Source organism: Otolemur garnettii, unplaced genomic scaffold (genome assembly GCF_000181295.1).
Source record: "Otolemur garnettii isolate 467f Iridium unplaced genomic scaffold, OtoGar3 scaffold00057, whole genome shotgun sequence".
NCBI lineage: Eukaryota > Metazoa > Chordata > Mammalia > Primates > Galagidae > Otolemur > Otolemur garnettii.
In genome coordinates this window covers 1,240,538-1,258,534 of record NW_003852452.1, presented here as the reverse complement: position 1 = coordinate 1,258,534, position 17,997 = coordinate 1,240,538, and the positions used below count along the sequence as shown (strand labels likewise).

General features: G+C 36.6%; 1 protein-coding gene across 1 annotated transcript in view; it reads right to left on the bottom strand.

Annotated features, from left to right (window-relative positions):
* SLCO1C1 (solute carrier organic anion transporter family member 1C1) overlaps positions 1–17,997 on the bottom strand; it is a 55,458-nt gene that overhangs the window by 30,608 nt on the left and 6,853 nt on the right. The window contains exons 4-8 of the mRNA XM_012806778.2: positions 13,006–13,138; positions 8,183–8,304; positions 6,518–6,664; positions 4,676–4,774; positions 4–249 (exon numbers count right to left, since the gene is read on the bottom strand). Of these exons, the coding sequence (XP_012662232.1) occupies positions 4–249; positions 4,676–4,774; positions 6,518–6,664; positions 8,183–8,304; positions 13,006–13,138 (747 nt within the window). The remainder of the gene's footprint in view (positions 1–3; positions 250–4,675; positions 4,775–6,517; positions 6,665–8,182; positions 8,305–13,005; positions 13,139–17,997) is intronic.

The following is a 17,997-nucleotide window of genomic DNA, read 5'->3' as shown; positions in this document are numbered from 1 at the left end:
TACCTTTTGCCATTTCCATTATTTTTGCTTTTTCTTCATGGGGTGTTTGGTAGTCTGTGTGATCGTCTATAATAAACTTGGACTTCTCAGGAGGGGAATTAGAGTCCTCTCCACTTTGGGGTCTTGGTAGGCTCTTTGGTAAACACCAGAAAGGCACAGCTGCAAGAAGACTTATGATTCCTGCTATGAGATAACCAAGCCACCAGGCCCCTACCCACTGGGGATCCTTTGGGGTAATGGTTATGTGATCTGAAAGGCAGAGAAGATGGTTAACTAAGTAACACAGTTAGCAACGAATGTGTTGAAACAAGCTACTGTAGAAAAATGAGATCCTTGCACAAATTCTTATCACATCATCAAAATATCTAATAATTCACACATGATCTTTTCAAAAATCTGGACATGGATTATAGGAAGACCTTGGAGATATTGCAGGTTTGACTCCAGAGTACCTCAATAAAGTGAATATTGTAATAAGTGAGTCACATGAGTTTTTTGGTTTCACAGTGCATACCAAAGTTAGGTTTTTATTATACTGTAGTCTATGAGGTGTATGATGGCATTTAGTACACATCCTCATTAAAAAATACTTTCTTAATACTTTCTGATGCCTGTAGCACAGTGGTTATGGCACAGCCACATACTCTGAGAGTGGCAGGTTCAATCCTGGCCTGGGCCAGCTAGACAACAATGACAACTGTAACAAAAATAGTTGGGCATTGTGGCGGGTGCCGGTAGTCCCAGATATTTGGGAGGCTGAGACAAGAGAATCACTTAAGCCCAAGAGTTTTAGGTTTCTGTGATCTGTGACACCACAGCACTCTACCAAGGGCCACATAGTGAGACTCTGTCTCAAAAAAAAAAAAAAATAAATACTTTCTTGCTAAAAAATATACTAACAATCAACTCAGCCTTCAGCAAGGAGGAATCTTTTCGGAGGGTCTTGCCTTGATGTTGATGGCTGCCAACTGATCAGGGTGGTGGCTCCTGCACCTCCAGGTAGCCATGGCAACTTCTTAAACTAACACAACATTGAAGTCTGCTGCATCAATTGACTGTTCCTTTCACGAGTGATTTCTCTGTTACATGTACTGCTATTTGATATCATTTTACCCACAGTAGAACTTCTTTCAAAATTAGAGTCCACTGAAACCCTGCTGCTTGCTTTACCAACTGAGTTTACACAATGTTCCACCTCCTTGTCATCATTTCAACAATGTTCATAGCATCTTCACCAGGAGTAGACTCCATCTTCAAAAAGACAAAAAAACACTTTCTTTGCTCATTCATAAGAAACAATTCTTCTTTTATTAAAGTTTTAAATTGCTGAGATTGCAGAAATTGTCCCCTCCTCAGCATCCACTTCTAATTCCAGTTCTCTTGCTATTTCCAGCACATCTGCAGTTACTTCCTCCACTAAAGGCTTGAATCCCTCGAAGTCCTCCATGAGGATTGGAATTAACTTATAAACTCCTGTTAATGTTGATATTTGACCTCATCCCATAAATGAATTCTTCATGGCATCTAGGATGGTAAACATTTTCAAAAGGTTTTCAATTCACTTTTCCCAGATCCATCAGAGGAATCACTATCTATGCCAGTTACATCTTCATGAAATTTATTTCTTAGATAATAAGACTTGAAAGTTGAACTTATTTCTTGATCCATAACATACAGAGTGGATGTTGTGTTAGCTGGTAGGGAAACAACAATTTATCTTCTTTTATCTCCATATCAGAGCTCCTGGGTGACCAGATAAATTGTCAATGAGCAGTAATATATTTTGAATGGAATCTTTTCTCTGAGCATTACTTCTCAACAGTGGGCTTAAAACATTCAGTAAGCCATGCTATAAACAGATATGCTATCCAGACTCTGTTGCTCCATTTATAGATCACAGGTAGAATAGATTTAGCATATTTCTGAAGGGCCCTGTGATTTTCAGAATAATAAATGAACATTGACATGCATTTAAAGTCCCCAGTTGCCCTGATCCTTAACCAAAGAGCCTGTACGTTGCAGCTTTGAAACCTGGCATTGACTTCTCCTCTCACGCTGTGAAAGTCCTCAATGACATTTTATTCCACTAAAAGGCGATTTCATCTACATTGAAAATCTGTTGCCTCATTCATCAATTATCCGAGCTGCCTTCCAGATAACTTGTACCTTCTCTATCTGCACTTGCTGCTTCATCTCACACTTTTATATTCTGGGCAAGACTTCTTCCTTTAAACCTCATGAATCAACCACCACTAGCTTCCAAATTTTCTTCTGCAGCTTCCTTACCTCTCTCAGTCTTCATAGAATTAAAGCGAGGTAGATCCTTCCTCTAGATTGGGTTTTGGCTTAAGGAAATGTGGCCAGGTTGATCCTCTATCCAGACCACTAAAACATTCTCCATCTCAGCAAAAAGGCTGTTTTGCTTTCCTATCATTCATGTGTTCCCTGGGGTAGCACTTGTAATTTACAGCAAGAACTTTTCCGTTGCATTCAGAACTTGGTTGACTATCTACATACCTTTCAGTCTATGCACCTTTTCAAAATGCCTGACTCACTAAGCTTAACAATTTGACTTCAATGAGATGTTGACTCACTTAAGTCAAATGAGTTTTTGACTTAAAATGAGACTCTGACTAGAACAATTAGAAGCCATTGTAGAGTTACTAATTCAACATTGTTGTGTCTTTGAGAACAGAGAGGCCCAAGGAGAGGGAGAGAGAAGGGGAACTGCAGGTCAGTGGAGCAGTCAGCACACATACATTGACCGAATTTCCTCTTAGGTGGGCACGGTTTGTGCTACCCCTAAACAATTTCAACAGTCATATCAAAGATCATCAGAGATCACAGACCTCTATAAAAGATAATAATTACAGAAAAGCTTCAAATGTTAAGAAAGCTAACAAAATACAACCCAGAGACGGGAAGTGAGCACACGTTTGAACATATGGTCCCCATAGACTTACTCATGGAAGGGTTGTCCTGAGTCTTCCATTCATAAAAACACAGCATCTGAGAAGTGCACTGAAGCAAAACCACACTAACACACACCGTGGCTGCATTATCTCTCTTGTTGAAGGGAAAAGGACATTTCTGGAGCAAGATACTACCTCTTTTGTTCGTTACTCTAAAAACATAATGTCTAAACTCTGGAATGTTCTCATAATTTTCAAACTGTACTCCAGGGTACTGCAAAGTGACTGGAAGTAAAAGGAAGGCAACATTCTAGGGAGAATTATGAGGGCTCCAAGCTCCTATGTCAGCTACTTCATATCAGCATCACTTACATCCAATTTACACATTGGACGTCTGATTAAGATTTTGTTTGACAAAAGTTATTCCCTACACCCTCCAGTCAAAATCCTGTGCAAGCCTCTGCATATACCGATGGTAAACTTAAGACTCATTGAGGTTAAATCAGTGGAATTTTCTCATTAAATGGTGGTTAATAATATTCTAAGGCTGATGCTCGATTTGTATATAGAGATAAAACTTCAATAAATCATGCATCATAAAATCTTTGACACTCACTTGCCTAAGGAGTAAACATTGATGATTTTTTTTCATTAAACTGTTTTTTTCCTTGTATAAGAATCTATGAAACAAAACACTACATCTCCACCACACTTCATGAGAAAAAACAAACACATTTCCCTTGACAATGATATTCAATCATCACTGCATTATAGTTGATAAAAGGTTTATATTAGTTTGTCATTACATCTTAATTGCTTCCCCTTGATAATCTATAGTGTTCATCACATATATACTTTCTTATCTATACCAGTCTTTACAAGTAGATTTTAACTTTCTTGAAGTCAAGGAACTCAACTATTTGTTTAGTGACACAGCATCTGGGATAGAGTACATGTATAATAATTGGGGGTGGGGATGGGGAATGAATAAATAAAATTTTTGAAATGAGTCTTGCAGGTTATTTGATTTAAAATGTGCGAGATTTTTGCATTTGTTTTACATCTGATGACTTCAAAATGCAAGTCCAGATTTGCTCTTTTTTAGTGAAAACTTGTTTTCTTGTTTATAACTGATTTCTTGAACTTCTTCTAAAGAAAGGTAAATATCATCTATTTCTAGGTGGTACACCTCACAGAGATAGAAACAAATTAATAGCTATAGAAAGATCAGGATTGCTTATTTATTTTTTAGACAAGCAATCTCCTGGAAGGAAAGCCAGGCTTGCCTTCACCTAAAAGAGATTTATACAGTGAAAAAAAAAAAAAAAAAGAAGGAACTTTGGTTGCCAGAAGGCTTTCAATCCTTGGTCTTTCTGGCAAATGCCCAAATACATTATCAATTGATACAACTATAATAAATGTTGACACACCTGAAACCAAGGATAGCCAACAAATAGCCACAGTATTCAGCCTTAACTACAGCTGGAATGTGTTTGAACTGGCAAACCAAAAATGAAAAAGGGTACACCCTCATCACACACTGTGGGTCATCCCGTTTCAATCATCACCCATTTTCCATATTCCATTTATCAATGCATATGAGGATTAAATCAATAATAAGATTCCTATGGATTATTTTCTTTAACCGAAAGGTTATTACCCTACCATTTTATAAAAAGGCAATTTGATATTTTTCATACCGTCCCCATTAAAAAGGTTGCAGTAGCTAAAATAAATGAATAAATAAAAATAAACTCCCATACCTAGGTTTACAAAGCCAATGTCAACATACAGTTTGGCACATAATGATCCTAACAGGAAGCCAAAGATCGGTCCTATAATTGCAACCGTCTGCACACACCCTGCACCAAGAAAAAAAAGGGGGGGGGCAAGAAGAGCTGTCATGTCTAGGCTCTGACAGATTAATAAATTTTAAACAAGAAATGAGATCCAGTTAGTGGCTGAAAATGTTTCAGCTTCTCATTGATTGCATGTAATTTGTCCAGTCTTCAACCACATTGCATCAGAAAATCAGTGCTTCTCTGCTTGGAGAGAAGAATGAATACTTTTAAAGCATTAATTACCTCTTAATAAGAAAATAACACTAAAATGCTGAAGAAGTTAATATTCTACAATGAAGCAAACTTAACTCCCTAGGATTAGATTACCCGCTGATTAAAAATTAGAGCTGTGCTAACTTTGATAGTCATTCAAACATTTTCTATGAATAGTTAAGCAAAAGATTTGTTTTGACATTCAAATTGATTTCTTCTACCTAATGAAAAAGCGTATGCATTCACTTGGAGGGTCTGAGCAATCATTTGTGAGAACAGGATCTGTGTGGGTAGGACCTGGATGCAGATAGCAAATGAACTAGAATTTGTAACAGGAAAAGTACCCTTTGAAACCCTCCTGAGCAGCCCTTCACAGGTAAGTGGTACAGATGGCCTAAAGGCCATCATTTCTAGTAACCAGAAAGGTAGCTCCTCCATGCAAAGTATCTCCCATCTGCCTTTCATTTAGCCACAGAGCTTAAAAACACATGTATCCTTGGGAGGTGAATTTAACTTGAGTAGACAGTAGTTACCAGATCCTTTCCAGAACAGAGGGCAAAGAGATCAAGCTCTGAGCTCCTGGAGAGGACAGGGACACTTTGGCACCTGTATGCTTCTCCTGGCTGCCACCATTCCTCCAGTCCCCAGAGTAATTGCCTGTGATGGAATATTTAATTCTAATTCCACTTCCTAATTAATGCCATAGTCTTTCATTAGAGCAAGAACTCCGTTCTTAACTATAGCCTGCTTGGGTGTAATCATCATGCCTTGGAGCTGTGTAGAGGATAGCCAGGAGCATACAGTGGGCCTAGATAGGCCTCTTACATGAATTTAAATCTGACCCCTTTGTCCCCGAGGCAAGGCTTTCAAAAGATCAGAATTCTAAGAAATCAAGACTGATGTGTGAAACAGAGAACAAGTTTTAGTCATCCCCGAGTCTCTAGTTTCTGGTTTAATCTCAAGACATAAGAAGCACCCAATAAATGCTGTTTAAATGCATTTGATCTTGGAATTATGCCTGTGCCATATTATTTTGGGTTTGTGATTTTAGCTGCTGGTCTATTTACTGGGACCTGTTGCAGAGATGGGATATCCTCGGGTCTAGCTCCTAAGGTTTTTAGATTTTCTTTTATTCATTCTTAACTACTATTAATATTTCAGAAGTTCTTATTGCCTATTCCTATAAAAAGTTACTTTAAATAATCAGGGCTTATACAATATAAAGAAGTTAAATTAAACTTCCTGCATTCTGTATGGTAGGATTGTTATCCCACCCAAGGAACCTATTACATCTGAATCCCAGGAAGACACTTTCACAATGTCATTTGTTATTGCAGTTGAACTCACAGTTACTTTTCTTCCCTATAACAGTGGATCTTTCTGCATCTTCATCATCACATCCTAAATGTGTACTTCAGAAATGTGTGAGCTGAAGAAATGGATTGGATATGAAGCATCATAGTTCCCACACCCAGTTTGCTATAGGTTGGAATTGGGAAAACCAGGTACCCTGCTGCTCCCACCATGAGGGAAACAATATACCCAAATTACCAATATAGAAAGCTGCATTGTCTTCACTGGCAAAATCATCCAGGTAGGCAATGCCCAGAGGCTGAATGGGAGTTTCTCCTATGCCACGAAGAAGATTTCCCAGGAAAACATAAACCCACATGGAGGAGCTGGCGTCAACTTCGCACTCTTTAAAGAAAAGCAGAGCAGAGGTTTGGAATTAGATCACTGTTACCGCTAATTATTTACTCTATGTTTCTACAATGTATCTTCAATCTGTATTAGCATGCAGGAATTTTTGCAATGGTCATTATTTGATAGGAGTTTAGGCAAGTTTGGAAAATGTTTGGTGACTTCTATCTTTCAGGCAGTATGAGTCCCCTGGAAACTTCACCAAGGAGCTCTTATTATTACTCTTGCTCTTCTTCCCTTCATTATTACTTTCTCTCTTCTTCTCATTCCCTATGCAGACTGAACTTTTTGCCCCAGACTTGTAGCTGGGGCAAAACACACAATTTTTTTTTTCTTTTTTTGCTGTTTTTGGCCAGGGCCAAGTTTGAATCCACCACCTCTGGTATATGGGGCCGGCGCCCTACTCCCTTGAGCCACAGGTGTAGCCCAAAACACAAAATTTTAAACAAAGCTTTCCCACCCTTATTTTTGCACTTCGCTATTTTTCAGTAGAAATCACAAGTAATCTTATTGTTGACCAATTTCACTCTTTTACACTGCATGATTAAATATTTCCTAACTAGTTTGACTGCCATTTATATCATGAGTCTTCCCTGATGGCTAAAAACAAAACATCTTCATTGACTGTGCATTATATCTGAATGAAATTCCAAACCTGTTAGTCAGTTCCTTGCCTTTTTATATGTATATACATTTCAAGAAAGAAAACTCCTAACAAAAGATAATCAAAGATGAACACAAGTCATATTTGAATCCCTCTTGTACTTGTAAAAGCCAATTGACTTCTACAGTTGTATATCTACAAGACACAGAATAATAAATATTATTGGTGTATATTGAGCATTACATTTTAATACAATTTTCCTTTCTTAAAATGTGTATACATTTTTTGGCACCCTGGGTTTGTATACATATGTATATATGTGCGTGTGTGTGTATGAATATAAGGTGATCTCATGGTGACAGATCTGACCAAACACTATGAACTGAGGGTTATAGATATCTAAGCCGGCAGGGAATATGAGTCCCTCTAACTATTATGTAAACTCCCTAGAATAAGAGCAAGCACTGAGGGAAAAGATGAAGGTTAGGGACAAATTGAGATTAAGTTTTTTGCATTCTGATGAAAAGGAACTGGACTCAGAAATTAAATTGACTTATGGAGAAAATTATATTTCTTTCAGATCTGAGCAACATACTGAGATTTGTATGGGCTAGACTATCTTACATAGCTTTTAAGACCCACCTTATTTGACCACTGGAAAATTTTCCCAGTCACCAGTAATTAATCTTCTTCCTTTCCATATGATTTGATTATTTGGATATTTTATTCAGATTTCATCACATACTGCCTTATAATCCAGGCCTTTTTATGATATCATAATATCTCAATTTAAACAGTGCAGCCTTTGAGAGCAAAAATCATACAGATATTTTTGTCCATACTAAACCATGTATAATGTCTCTTCCAAATGTTTCCCTAGTCAAGTAAATTTACAAAAATAATAATCTTACCGTCCCTTATTTTGGATTGTGACTTTTCCAGAACCGAGATTGGTAATTGGCTACTTGAGTCTAGGAGACACGGAGAGATGCTGAGAGTTGAATTGGAGAAAGAATATCTCTCATATCTGTACCTGTATAAGAAGAGCACTGTCTTTGTGATAAACTCATCAACATCATGCTAAAAATATTATGTGTATGCTTTACGACTCAATAGGAGACCTGGCTGAATTTGCAACTATCTTTGATCTGAATGATCAACCCAACCAACACTGTGCAGCAGAGTTTACAGAAGAGGTAGCCTGAAGATCTGGTTCATGGGTTTCAGACCATACCTGGATTAGTCAATTAGCTAAAGAAAATAAAAAGTAAGAATTATTCACAGAGGCTCATTTTAATATAAGATAATGACTATCATATCTAATACTTGATAAAATCATGACTATCTCTGAGTCAGAAAAAAAGCAATAATCTAGCAACTTGTATAGCCATCATCACACTGTATTGAGAGTTGTAACTTTTGTAAAACAACTGCAAGGCTGATTCATGAGAACAGATAATGATACGTGGCTTTTTGAACCACTTATCAGATGGTATTCTGCCTTTCCTCTATAGCTTACTAATCTGGCCCTAAATTATTTCTTATTTTCTGAGACAGAGTCTCACTTTGTCACCCTGGGCAGAGTGCATCATAGCTCACAGAAATCTCAAGCTCTTGGGCTTGAGCGATCCTCCTGCCTCAGCCTCCCAAGTAACTGGGACTATAGGCATCCACCACAACGCCCAGCTTTTTTTTTTTTTTTTAAATGGCATCTCACTCTTGCTGAGGCTGGTCTCGAATTCATGAGCTCAAGCAATCCACCTGCTTTGGCCTTCTAGACTGCTAGGATTCCAGGCATGAGCCACAGAGCCTGGACCCCAAATTATTTCTAATTCCACTCTTTCCTCTGTTTATAATGCTGTGTTGACTACAGGTTTGAAAAGCCAAGGCTTGAAGGTAGGACAGTGGTAACAGTCCTACAGTCCTCTACAGTCCTCTAGCTCCACTTTCCTCCTCAAATTGTCCTTCATGTGCCAAGTTCCTGACTTCATTAGTACCCTGCAGGGAAGAAGTTATCATAACATCATCTTTTATTATTTTGTTCAGGCATTGTGTGACTAAAGGCTAGTAATGATAGCAATGCATTTGATGTACTATCAAAGTAGAAACCTGCTTATTCAGCATGGTAAGGAAAAGATATATCGCATTATTAAAAAATTCAAGTTGGCAAATGGGTTTCCTTACATCTGTTTACACCTCAGTAAATTTATGAACCCCATGGAAAAAGTAAGAACATTTTTGAATGTATATTTTTATGGAATGGTTAAGAGAAGAGGTTGACAGTTTTTAGCATTTTATCAAATGGTTCCCTGTTTTGGTTCTCTGACCAAAATAGGTTCAGAACCACTTAATAAGGTCAACTGTTTTCAATTATTAACTACACAGGAGAACATTTAGCATTGAAGTCATGGTAAATATAATGGTTTTTAAAATAATTACAAAGATAACAGAGACTATTATTATGCCTCAAGTGAGCATCAATGGGATTATGTAGTATTTTCAAAAATTTTAATTATTTGACCTTTCTCATTTCTGTCTGGCCAAAGGTTACTATTGCAAGCATATTAATTATTTAGACTTGGAACAAATGGAATCTCATGTGTTACTTTTGTCACTAATTAATATCTGTGACTCTTTAAAAAAATTAATCTTTCAGTTTCAATTTTCTTAGTGTAAAATGAGAACATAGATGTGCTCTGTGCCTATTTAGACTCTGTGTAGATGAAGAGGCAAAGAAGGGATTCAGCAGGAGACCAACGCTATACATGCATTTAAATTCAGTACTTTCGACCTGCATTCAAATCCTGACTCACAACATCTTGACCGATGTATAAAATTCTACAGTGGCCTCCTGAATTGTTTCTTTGCTTCTAAGCTCACGCTGCCAGAGTCAATTTTCCAAGCAGCAGTCATGTGATCCTTTAAAAATATAATTCAGATCATGTACTTCACTCAAACCGTCCACTGACCTCCCCTCTCATCCAGAGGAGAAGCTAAAGCCATTGCAATTTTTGTCAATGACCTTGTGACTCAACAGAGGGTCTGCAAACCAGCAGTGTCAGCTGTCTCAGCCCCAAACCTAGAGCTATCCAATCACAATTTGCAGTTTGCTGGGAGCTTGAGGTGATTCAAATGACCAACCAAGTTTGACAAACCACCTTGACATATCCTCCCTTTCCCTTTTACTTCTCAGATTTCATTTCTTGTATGTTTCACTTTAGTCACACAAATCTCCTCGCAGTTCACCTGCACAACTGCAGAAACACTGCATTTTGTCTGGAAGTTCATTTAGACTAGAGGTCTCCTCCCTCAGATATCTGCATGGCTCTCCCCTTCCCCCTTTTCAGGTATCCCTCAAATGTCACCATGTCGTGAGCCATTCCTCCACCACCCTTCTTTACCTTGCAGTACCCACCAGCACCCCCCAACTGCAACACGTACTCCTTATGTGTCTTCTGTGAGTTGTTTTCCTCAATTGTCCTTATCTACCTGACATACTATATTTGTTCATTGTTGACCTTCTCAGAAAATACACAAGGGCAGAGGTTTTTGTTGCTACCCTATCCCTAGTACAGAGAATAATGGTCAATATGTATTTGTTAAATTTAGGAGTTAGATGAGTGGACATAGGCAAAGCTAAACCCATCCTGGTGGGGGTAGGCCCTTAATCATTGCTGTCTATTGATTGCAGGTTATTTTATTGACAGAAGGTTATTTCTGCAAAGGAAGATTTTATTGACAGAAGGTTATTTCTGCAAAGGAAGCAGAGTATAGATCTTTTTAAGAGAACATGAACCACATTTTGGGTAAAGACTCAATTAATAACTAATGCCGTGAAAAACTGAAGTCATGGTAATAATCCTCAGTAGAGAGCAAGCTTCATAAATGAAGGAATTATGATTTTGTTTTCTTTTGTTTTCTAGCCGAAACAGCCTCATCACTTGCACAGTTATCTGGAAAGTGGCAGATAGTAAATAATGAATAAACAATGATATCCTTCAACATCGACAGGTGGTGGAGAGAATAATCTAAGTGCCTGTCCTTTTGACATCCTTTGTGAGCTCCATCTAAGTGCCTGTCCTTTTGATATCCTTTGTGAGCTCCATTCTGACCTTCTCTCAGATACACTTTTCTTTCTAATTTTCTTGCATTGGTACTCTATATTTGTCATTAACAAAGTAATAAAATCATTTATCTGAATACAGCACCATTAAGATAAAGGTATTGCTGGTTAAAAACGGGTAATTTAGTTAGCTATGGAAGATTGACACACACACAATAGTGGTGACACAGCTGATTATACTGGGAACTTTGATAAGAATTTTGCTTGTGTCATCTAATATAATATTTGTGACAACATTATAAGCTAGGTGTTATTGTTAATGCCTATGTTAAGATGCATAAGCTGAGTCCTGGAAAGGTTATGTCACATATTAGAGCTACTGATCATTACACAGTGAGCTAATTCGGGAGGCAAGGATTTATTTATCCTTTACAACTTGCTTTCACACTTTTAGATATTTTTAGTCATGGAACTCCTTTTTTTTTTTTCTACCTGAGAAAACTGCTCTATGAAGGCCCCTTGACCCAGACATTTCCTGGATGAAACAATGATCATGCAGATTTGAGACCCATTTCTGTAGTCTTTCCATCTCCTCCTTCTTACTCATTAGACCTACATTACACTTCTGTAGAATCTCAGTGATCCAAAGAAACTTCTGCCCAATGGGAGGCCAGAGAGGATCCATAAAGCAGGCAGAAGTCCCCAATCCAGAGATGCCTCTCAAAGTAAGAATTAATGGTCTGGGAAATGCATCCAAATGGGTAGGAAAGCTTCCATTTAGAAGATTCTGTGTCCTCCCTTTATTGATTCCCCAGGGAGGTCAAATCTGGCTATAAGTGATCATGGAATTTGAGAAAAAGCTCAAATAAGGTCATTATAAATCTCTCTGGTCCTAAAATGTCATGATACAGTGATCTAGAGTAGAAAATATTTGAAGTATCTCTTGATGCATAATTTTCTAACATTCTCTTGCTTCAAAACTTTTTGGTAGTCATCTTTCTTATCAATAGGTAAACACAGATAAGAGAGGCAGTATGGACGTGTGTAAAGGCTGCTATTTCAAAAGTCAGAAGACACGTTTTAAGATTCTGGTTCCATATTTGCAAGACACCTAACCTTGAGGAAGTCATCAAGCTCTCCAAATCATGGAGTCCTCAGCTCAAAAGTAAAAATGGTAAACTATGTTCTCCAATCCCACAGGTTGTTATAAGGGTAAAAATGATGTAATAAAGGTGAAAATCTTTGGAACTACTAAAATTGTATGCAAGTACTAACAAAAGTAGTAACAAAAGCACAAAAAGTAGTCTTTGAGGTTGAGAGGACACAGATATCCTATTTCCATCGATAAAAATCTAGGCAATATTGTTTGGACATTGAATACTTGTTCAAGTTGACAATATAATCCTGAACCAATTATCTGTAGCCAGTGTACCCTGACCCAGCATTTATTCTCTGTGGTATTCATTCCTTCTTCATTTGACATTGACCACATAATACAGATTTTAGTATAGTAAATTTATAAAAGTATTCTGATATTTTGTCCAAAAAAAGTTAATAAAAATAAGGCATGAAATTATTGTGAGTTAAGATTAAATTTAAATAATTGTAATCATAAAGGGAGAAATGCAGTTGTCTGACAAGGCAAGAAATAGATGACTGGTTTAGACTTACTGCTCCATGAAGAACTGAGGCATTGCAATGAGCAACGTTCCAACTCCCATGATTAGGCACCCTGCTCCAATTATTTTTGGCCTGTGAAGTTTGGCTCCAAAGTAGCTAACAAATGTTATAACTAAGAGATTCCCTTTGGGGGAAAGAATTAAGCATTCATAAGTTAGAAAACATAGAAAAAAGTCAACAGCATAATTAAATGAATAAATAACATGCCAGCAATGTTTTACTTTGACTAAACCATCTCCCCACAGTCTTTCCCATCATTCATCTTTTCCTTTAATCTTAGATGACTTTTCTTTTTTTTTTTTTGAGACAGAGTCTCACTTTGTTACGCTACGTAGAGTGCTATGGCATTATAACCCACTGCAATCTCAGATTCTTGTGGTCAAGCCTTGTGGTCTTGCCTCAGCCTCCCAAGTAGCTAGGACTATGGGTGCCCACCACAACGCCCAGCTATTTTTTTTTTTTAGAAAAGGGGTCTCTTGCTCAGGCTGGTCTTCAAATCCTGAACGCAAGCAAGCCACCCGGCTCAGCCTACTAGAGTGCTGGGATTACAGGTATGAGCCACCACCACATCTGGCCTTAGATGACTCTTGAAATCCTCTTCATATTCATTACTTCAATCAACCCATCCCTTTGTTGAAATGTTTTAATTACATCCCTTCTCACTCGCCCAACCTAATTACTTGTCCTGTTAAAGTATTTTAACAGTGAATTAAATTATAGAAGGCTTCATTTTGTTGTTCTCTTCAATTTTCTTTAATGATTTTTGAGGTAAACTTTGTAATTGTTTCTTTATTCATTAAAGTCTTTTATTTTTTACTAAAGCTTCTATTTGTTCTTGAAATATACATTACAAATTTTCTCTTTCCCTGATATCCATTATAGAAAAGGTAAAATAAACACAACTCTACCTCACTTTAAATGAAATCAAATTATGAAACATATTTACATAAATGATACTTTATAATCTGTTTATAAACTTTTTTTGAAAAGACTAAAAATAGGAATAAAAATCACTCCACATAGAAAACTTCTGCCAGATATCAATTGTATAACCTCAATGTATACCTGTAACCAAAATTTTATTAAATACAAAATCTCCATAAAATATACTCATCCATTACTTTATTAAAAATAATTATAGAAAATATGCTTTTTAAAAATAGGAAACATGCCTGTTTAACATGATTCCAGTAAAGCATGTGTTAAGTTACTTACAGTTGATGGTGGTGGTAACTGATTAAACATGCTTTAGGGCAGATTTCTCATGCTTTGCAGCACTAGGGAAGTGGAAACTTGTTAAAATGCAGATTCTTGGCAGGTCCCAACAGTTTCCTATTCCATGGATCTGGGGGCAGGCCAAGAAATCTGCATTTCCAATACTAGCTGGAGTGTGTTGATGGGCATGGTTCCTGGAACATGCTTTCACAAACATTTTTTAGGGTCTTAAGTTTCAAGGGGCTTTAAGGTTTTAGCTCCATGTATTTGGAATCTTTCACTTTTAAGAATTATGGTGCCAGATAGAGTGAGAATTTAACAATCTCCAGCAATTGATCGTGATGGCTGATGGTTGTCCTTGCTTTGAAGTTCTCCTGGATATTTCCAATTTTCTAGCAAGAGTGTGTTTCCTGACATCTGTGAGCAATCATCTCGTTCACTACTGTTCAGTCCCATTGCCAGCTTTGGTCAATTGGAAAAAGAGCAGTGATTTCTATAGCCTTGAAGATAATAATAATGATAGTGAGAAAAGTAATTTGCACAGTGGCTCTCATCTTTATGGCTCCAGAAGAAACAAGCTCTTCTCAAATAATAATTATGCGTAAGATTTCCCATTTGACATTTAAGTATATAGTATAACACGTGTTGAAGCATATTATATCCATATGTATGTCTATACCTTTGTTAATGTGCTACAGAAAATAAACCAAAATAAAGTGAAAACTGACTTTCCATTTATAGGCAACCCCCTCCCACCTCCACGCATCCTTCACCAACATGGCACAATTGAAGACTAACATTTACAGGCTGTTTCTGTATTACGTTAGCCAGTATGTTGAATGCAAGATGATATGTGTGGGTCATTGTGAAAGTTTTGAGGACACAAAAAAATCAAGAAATGTAAAATCCGCTTGGATGGAAACGAATGAAGCCCTCTCAGCAATATCAATAAACTGAGCAAGTTGAAACTTGCATTGGGTGAATCAAAAAGGACACTGTCAACTGTGCTTCCTGGAAGTGAAATAATGGACTATAACATGGTCTGTCTTAAAACTTTTGTAGTGACCTCTGCATCATTTTTTAATGATATTTATAGAAGATTTTGCTTCTCTTACTCAGTGTCCTTTCCAAGCCTCTCTGAGTTCTCAGGAGATACATTTGGAAAATAGTGACTAAACATTTTAAAAAATTAAATTGGATATCAGAATTCTTTCACACCTACCATTGCTAGCCTCTGAAAAAGAAAATAGGTACAAATATTTCCCACTCTTTCTTTGTCTATCCCCCTCTGTGCACACACACACACACACATATACATACACACAATTTCACATAAAAGAAATGAAAAAAACTATAAAATTGATCCCATAAGAGGAACATAATAACCTGGAAACTCAGATTAGAGAAGGACAATACAAGAAAAGAGGATTAGCCCCCAAATTTCATTGTCAAGACAGATGTAAAAATCCTGAACAAAATACTAGCTAACTGAATAGTGCCTAAAAATAACCACATCCCAACTAAGTACAGTCTATTACCAGAGTACAAAGGTACCACCAAATTAAAAAAGATTGTTAATTAAATCACTGTATAACTAATGGAAGAGCAATTCCATGGTTATCTTAATAGATGTAGTAAAAGCACTCCAAAAAATTGACCACTCACTAATGACAAGAAAAAAGTCTAAGTAAAGCAACTTTTGAATTGCATTTATCTAAATCACACAGCAAGCATATTGCTCAATAATAAAATTTAAAAAGCATTTTTATTAGGGTCCAATACAAGAGAAGGGTGCCCATTGTAGCTGCTTCTATTCAACATAGTTCTAAGCCAATGCAATAAGGCAAGAACAACAACAACAACAAAAACAGATCTAGGAGTTGGAAAGAAAAATTAAAAATTATCTTCTCTTTTAGACAAGATGGATTTCGATTTCAATGACATTTTTGCATACAAATAAAATTTAGACGCCAATATTATTCCCACATTGCAAGAGTTATCAAATAGAAAATGTAAGAAAAATCTGTTTCACTGCAACAACAAAAACTTTCAATATGAAAGAGAAAAATCTAACAAAGAATAATAAGTTTATAGAAAAAATTAACAAAAAATCATTGAAAGCTATGAAAACAAAACATCTGAATAAATGGAGAATTAGACCATGTTCATAGATGGGAGAATCGCCATCATAAAATATCCACTATCTGATCTGACTCATATCCAGATTGGGTTTGATTGGAATTTTACAGAATTCATTCAAACTGAAAAGGATATTTCAGCACGGTTATCAAAGTATATCAAAGAAAAAAACTGAAAGATAAATTTGAAGATTTTCCTCCCTGAAAACAAAGCTAATTATAAAGCAATAATCATTAAGATAGTCTTGCACTGAGTCAGGAATAAGCAGATGTACAAAAGAGATTGACATGGAAGTAGTAAGACATGATAAAGGAGAAGGCATTTCAGGACTTGGGCCAAGTACATAGTTAGTGGTGTACTTGGTTACAATAATATAAGGAGACTTCCACATCCCACTATCTAAAAAATCTATTTCAAGAGAATCAAACACTAAAATGTAAAAGCACAACTATGAAATATTTAGAAGAAAGTATATAGAGAAATTTTTCAAAAACAGAATTAATATCGAATATATTAAGGGTTATGATACAAAAAACTTTTCATTTTCTTGGTGACTCTCATTTTTTTGAAAAGTCTTCATTGTAAAAAAGAAATTTTACTTGAATCTCTAGTATGTGGGCATTAGAGAATAATGTCAAGAGGTGTCAAAGGAAAAAGGCTATTGCTTCACAAAATAGGATGACTGAGAACCAGGCATGGGGGGTGGTAATGGATCCTAAATCCCAGAAGGAACGAAAGTGAAAAGAAGCAAGATAAGTTAATTCAGGACATTCACTTGTCTGGAAATCTATGAACGGCAAATAACTAAGGACAATTTGTGATGTTTGAAATGAAAGTTTTTAATGGAAGTAAGAGAACTTTTAAGCCATTTGAAGTATCTAATACAATACATTTTATCCTTAGAATGGTCTAGAAGAAATAGAAATAAATTTGGAACCAGGGCTCTTTGCTACTTCTTATGAAAATTTAGCACTCTTTATTAAATATAATAAATCTGTGTCTCAGGTTGCATTGAGATCTATGAATCCAAGAAAAAGGTTAGATCAAATCATTTCTAAATCTCCTTAGCTCTAAAATGTTTTCATATAGTAACCTAGAGTGAGAAGGAAAAAACTGTCACTTGATATATAATTTTTTTCTCTTCTCCTATCTGCTTCTTTCTGTGAGTGGGCTTTATTCTTTCAGTCTGCACCAGTTGCCTCTTCATACTTGTTTCCTCTAATGATATAGTCAGTCGCCCTTACCCTGATGTTCCACGGCCCCTCCTTCAGTCCAAGGCCATTGCTAGAACAGCCATCAAGGGATACATGAACTCCATAGGCCTATCTAAGGAGACTAGATGATGACTAGCAGGTGATGTGATCAATGTTTTAGATTTAGAACGTTGCAACATGGAATGTGGTCCAATGACCATAAACATCATCCAACAGCATATTGGAGGTACAAACTTTTATCTTCTCCCTACAGAATCAATATCTGTGTTTTAAAAAGAGAACCCAGTCATTGTTATGAACATTGAAGTTTATTTGGCACTTAGAAATTTCATTCTGGTAAGATAATAAAAGATGGTTTGGGGAAGCAAAAACCTGAGGACAAAAGGTTACCTGTTCATTCTTTTAATTTTTTTTT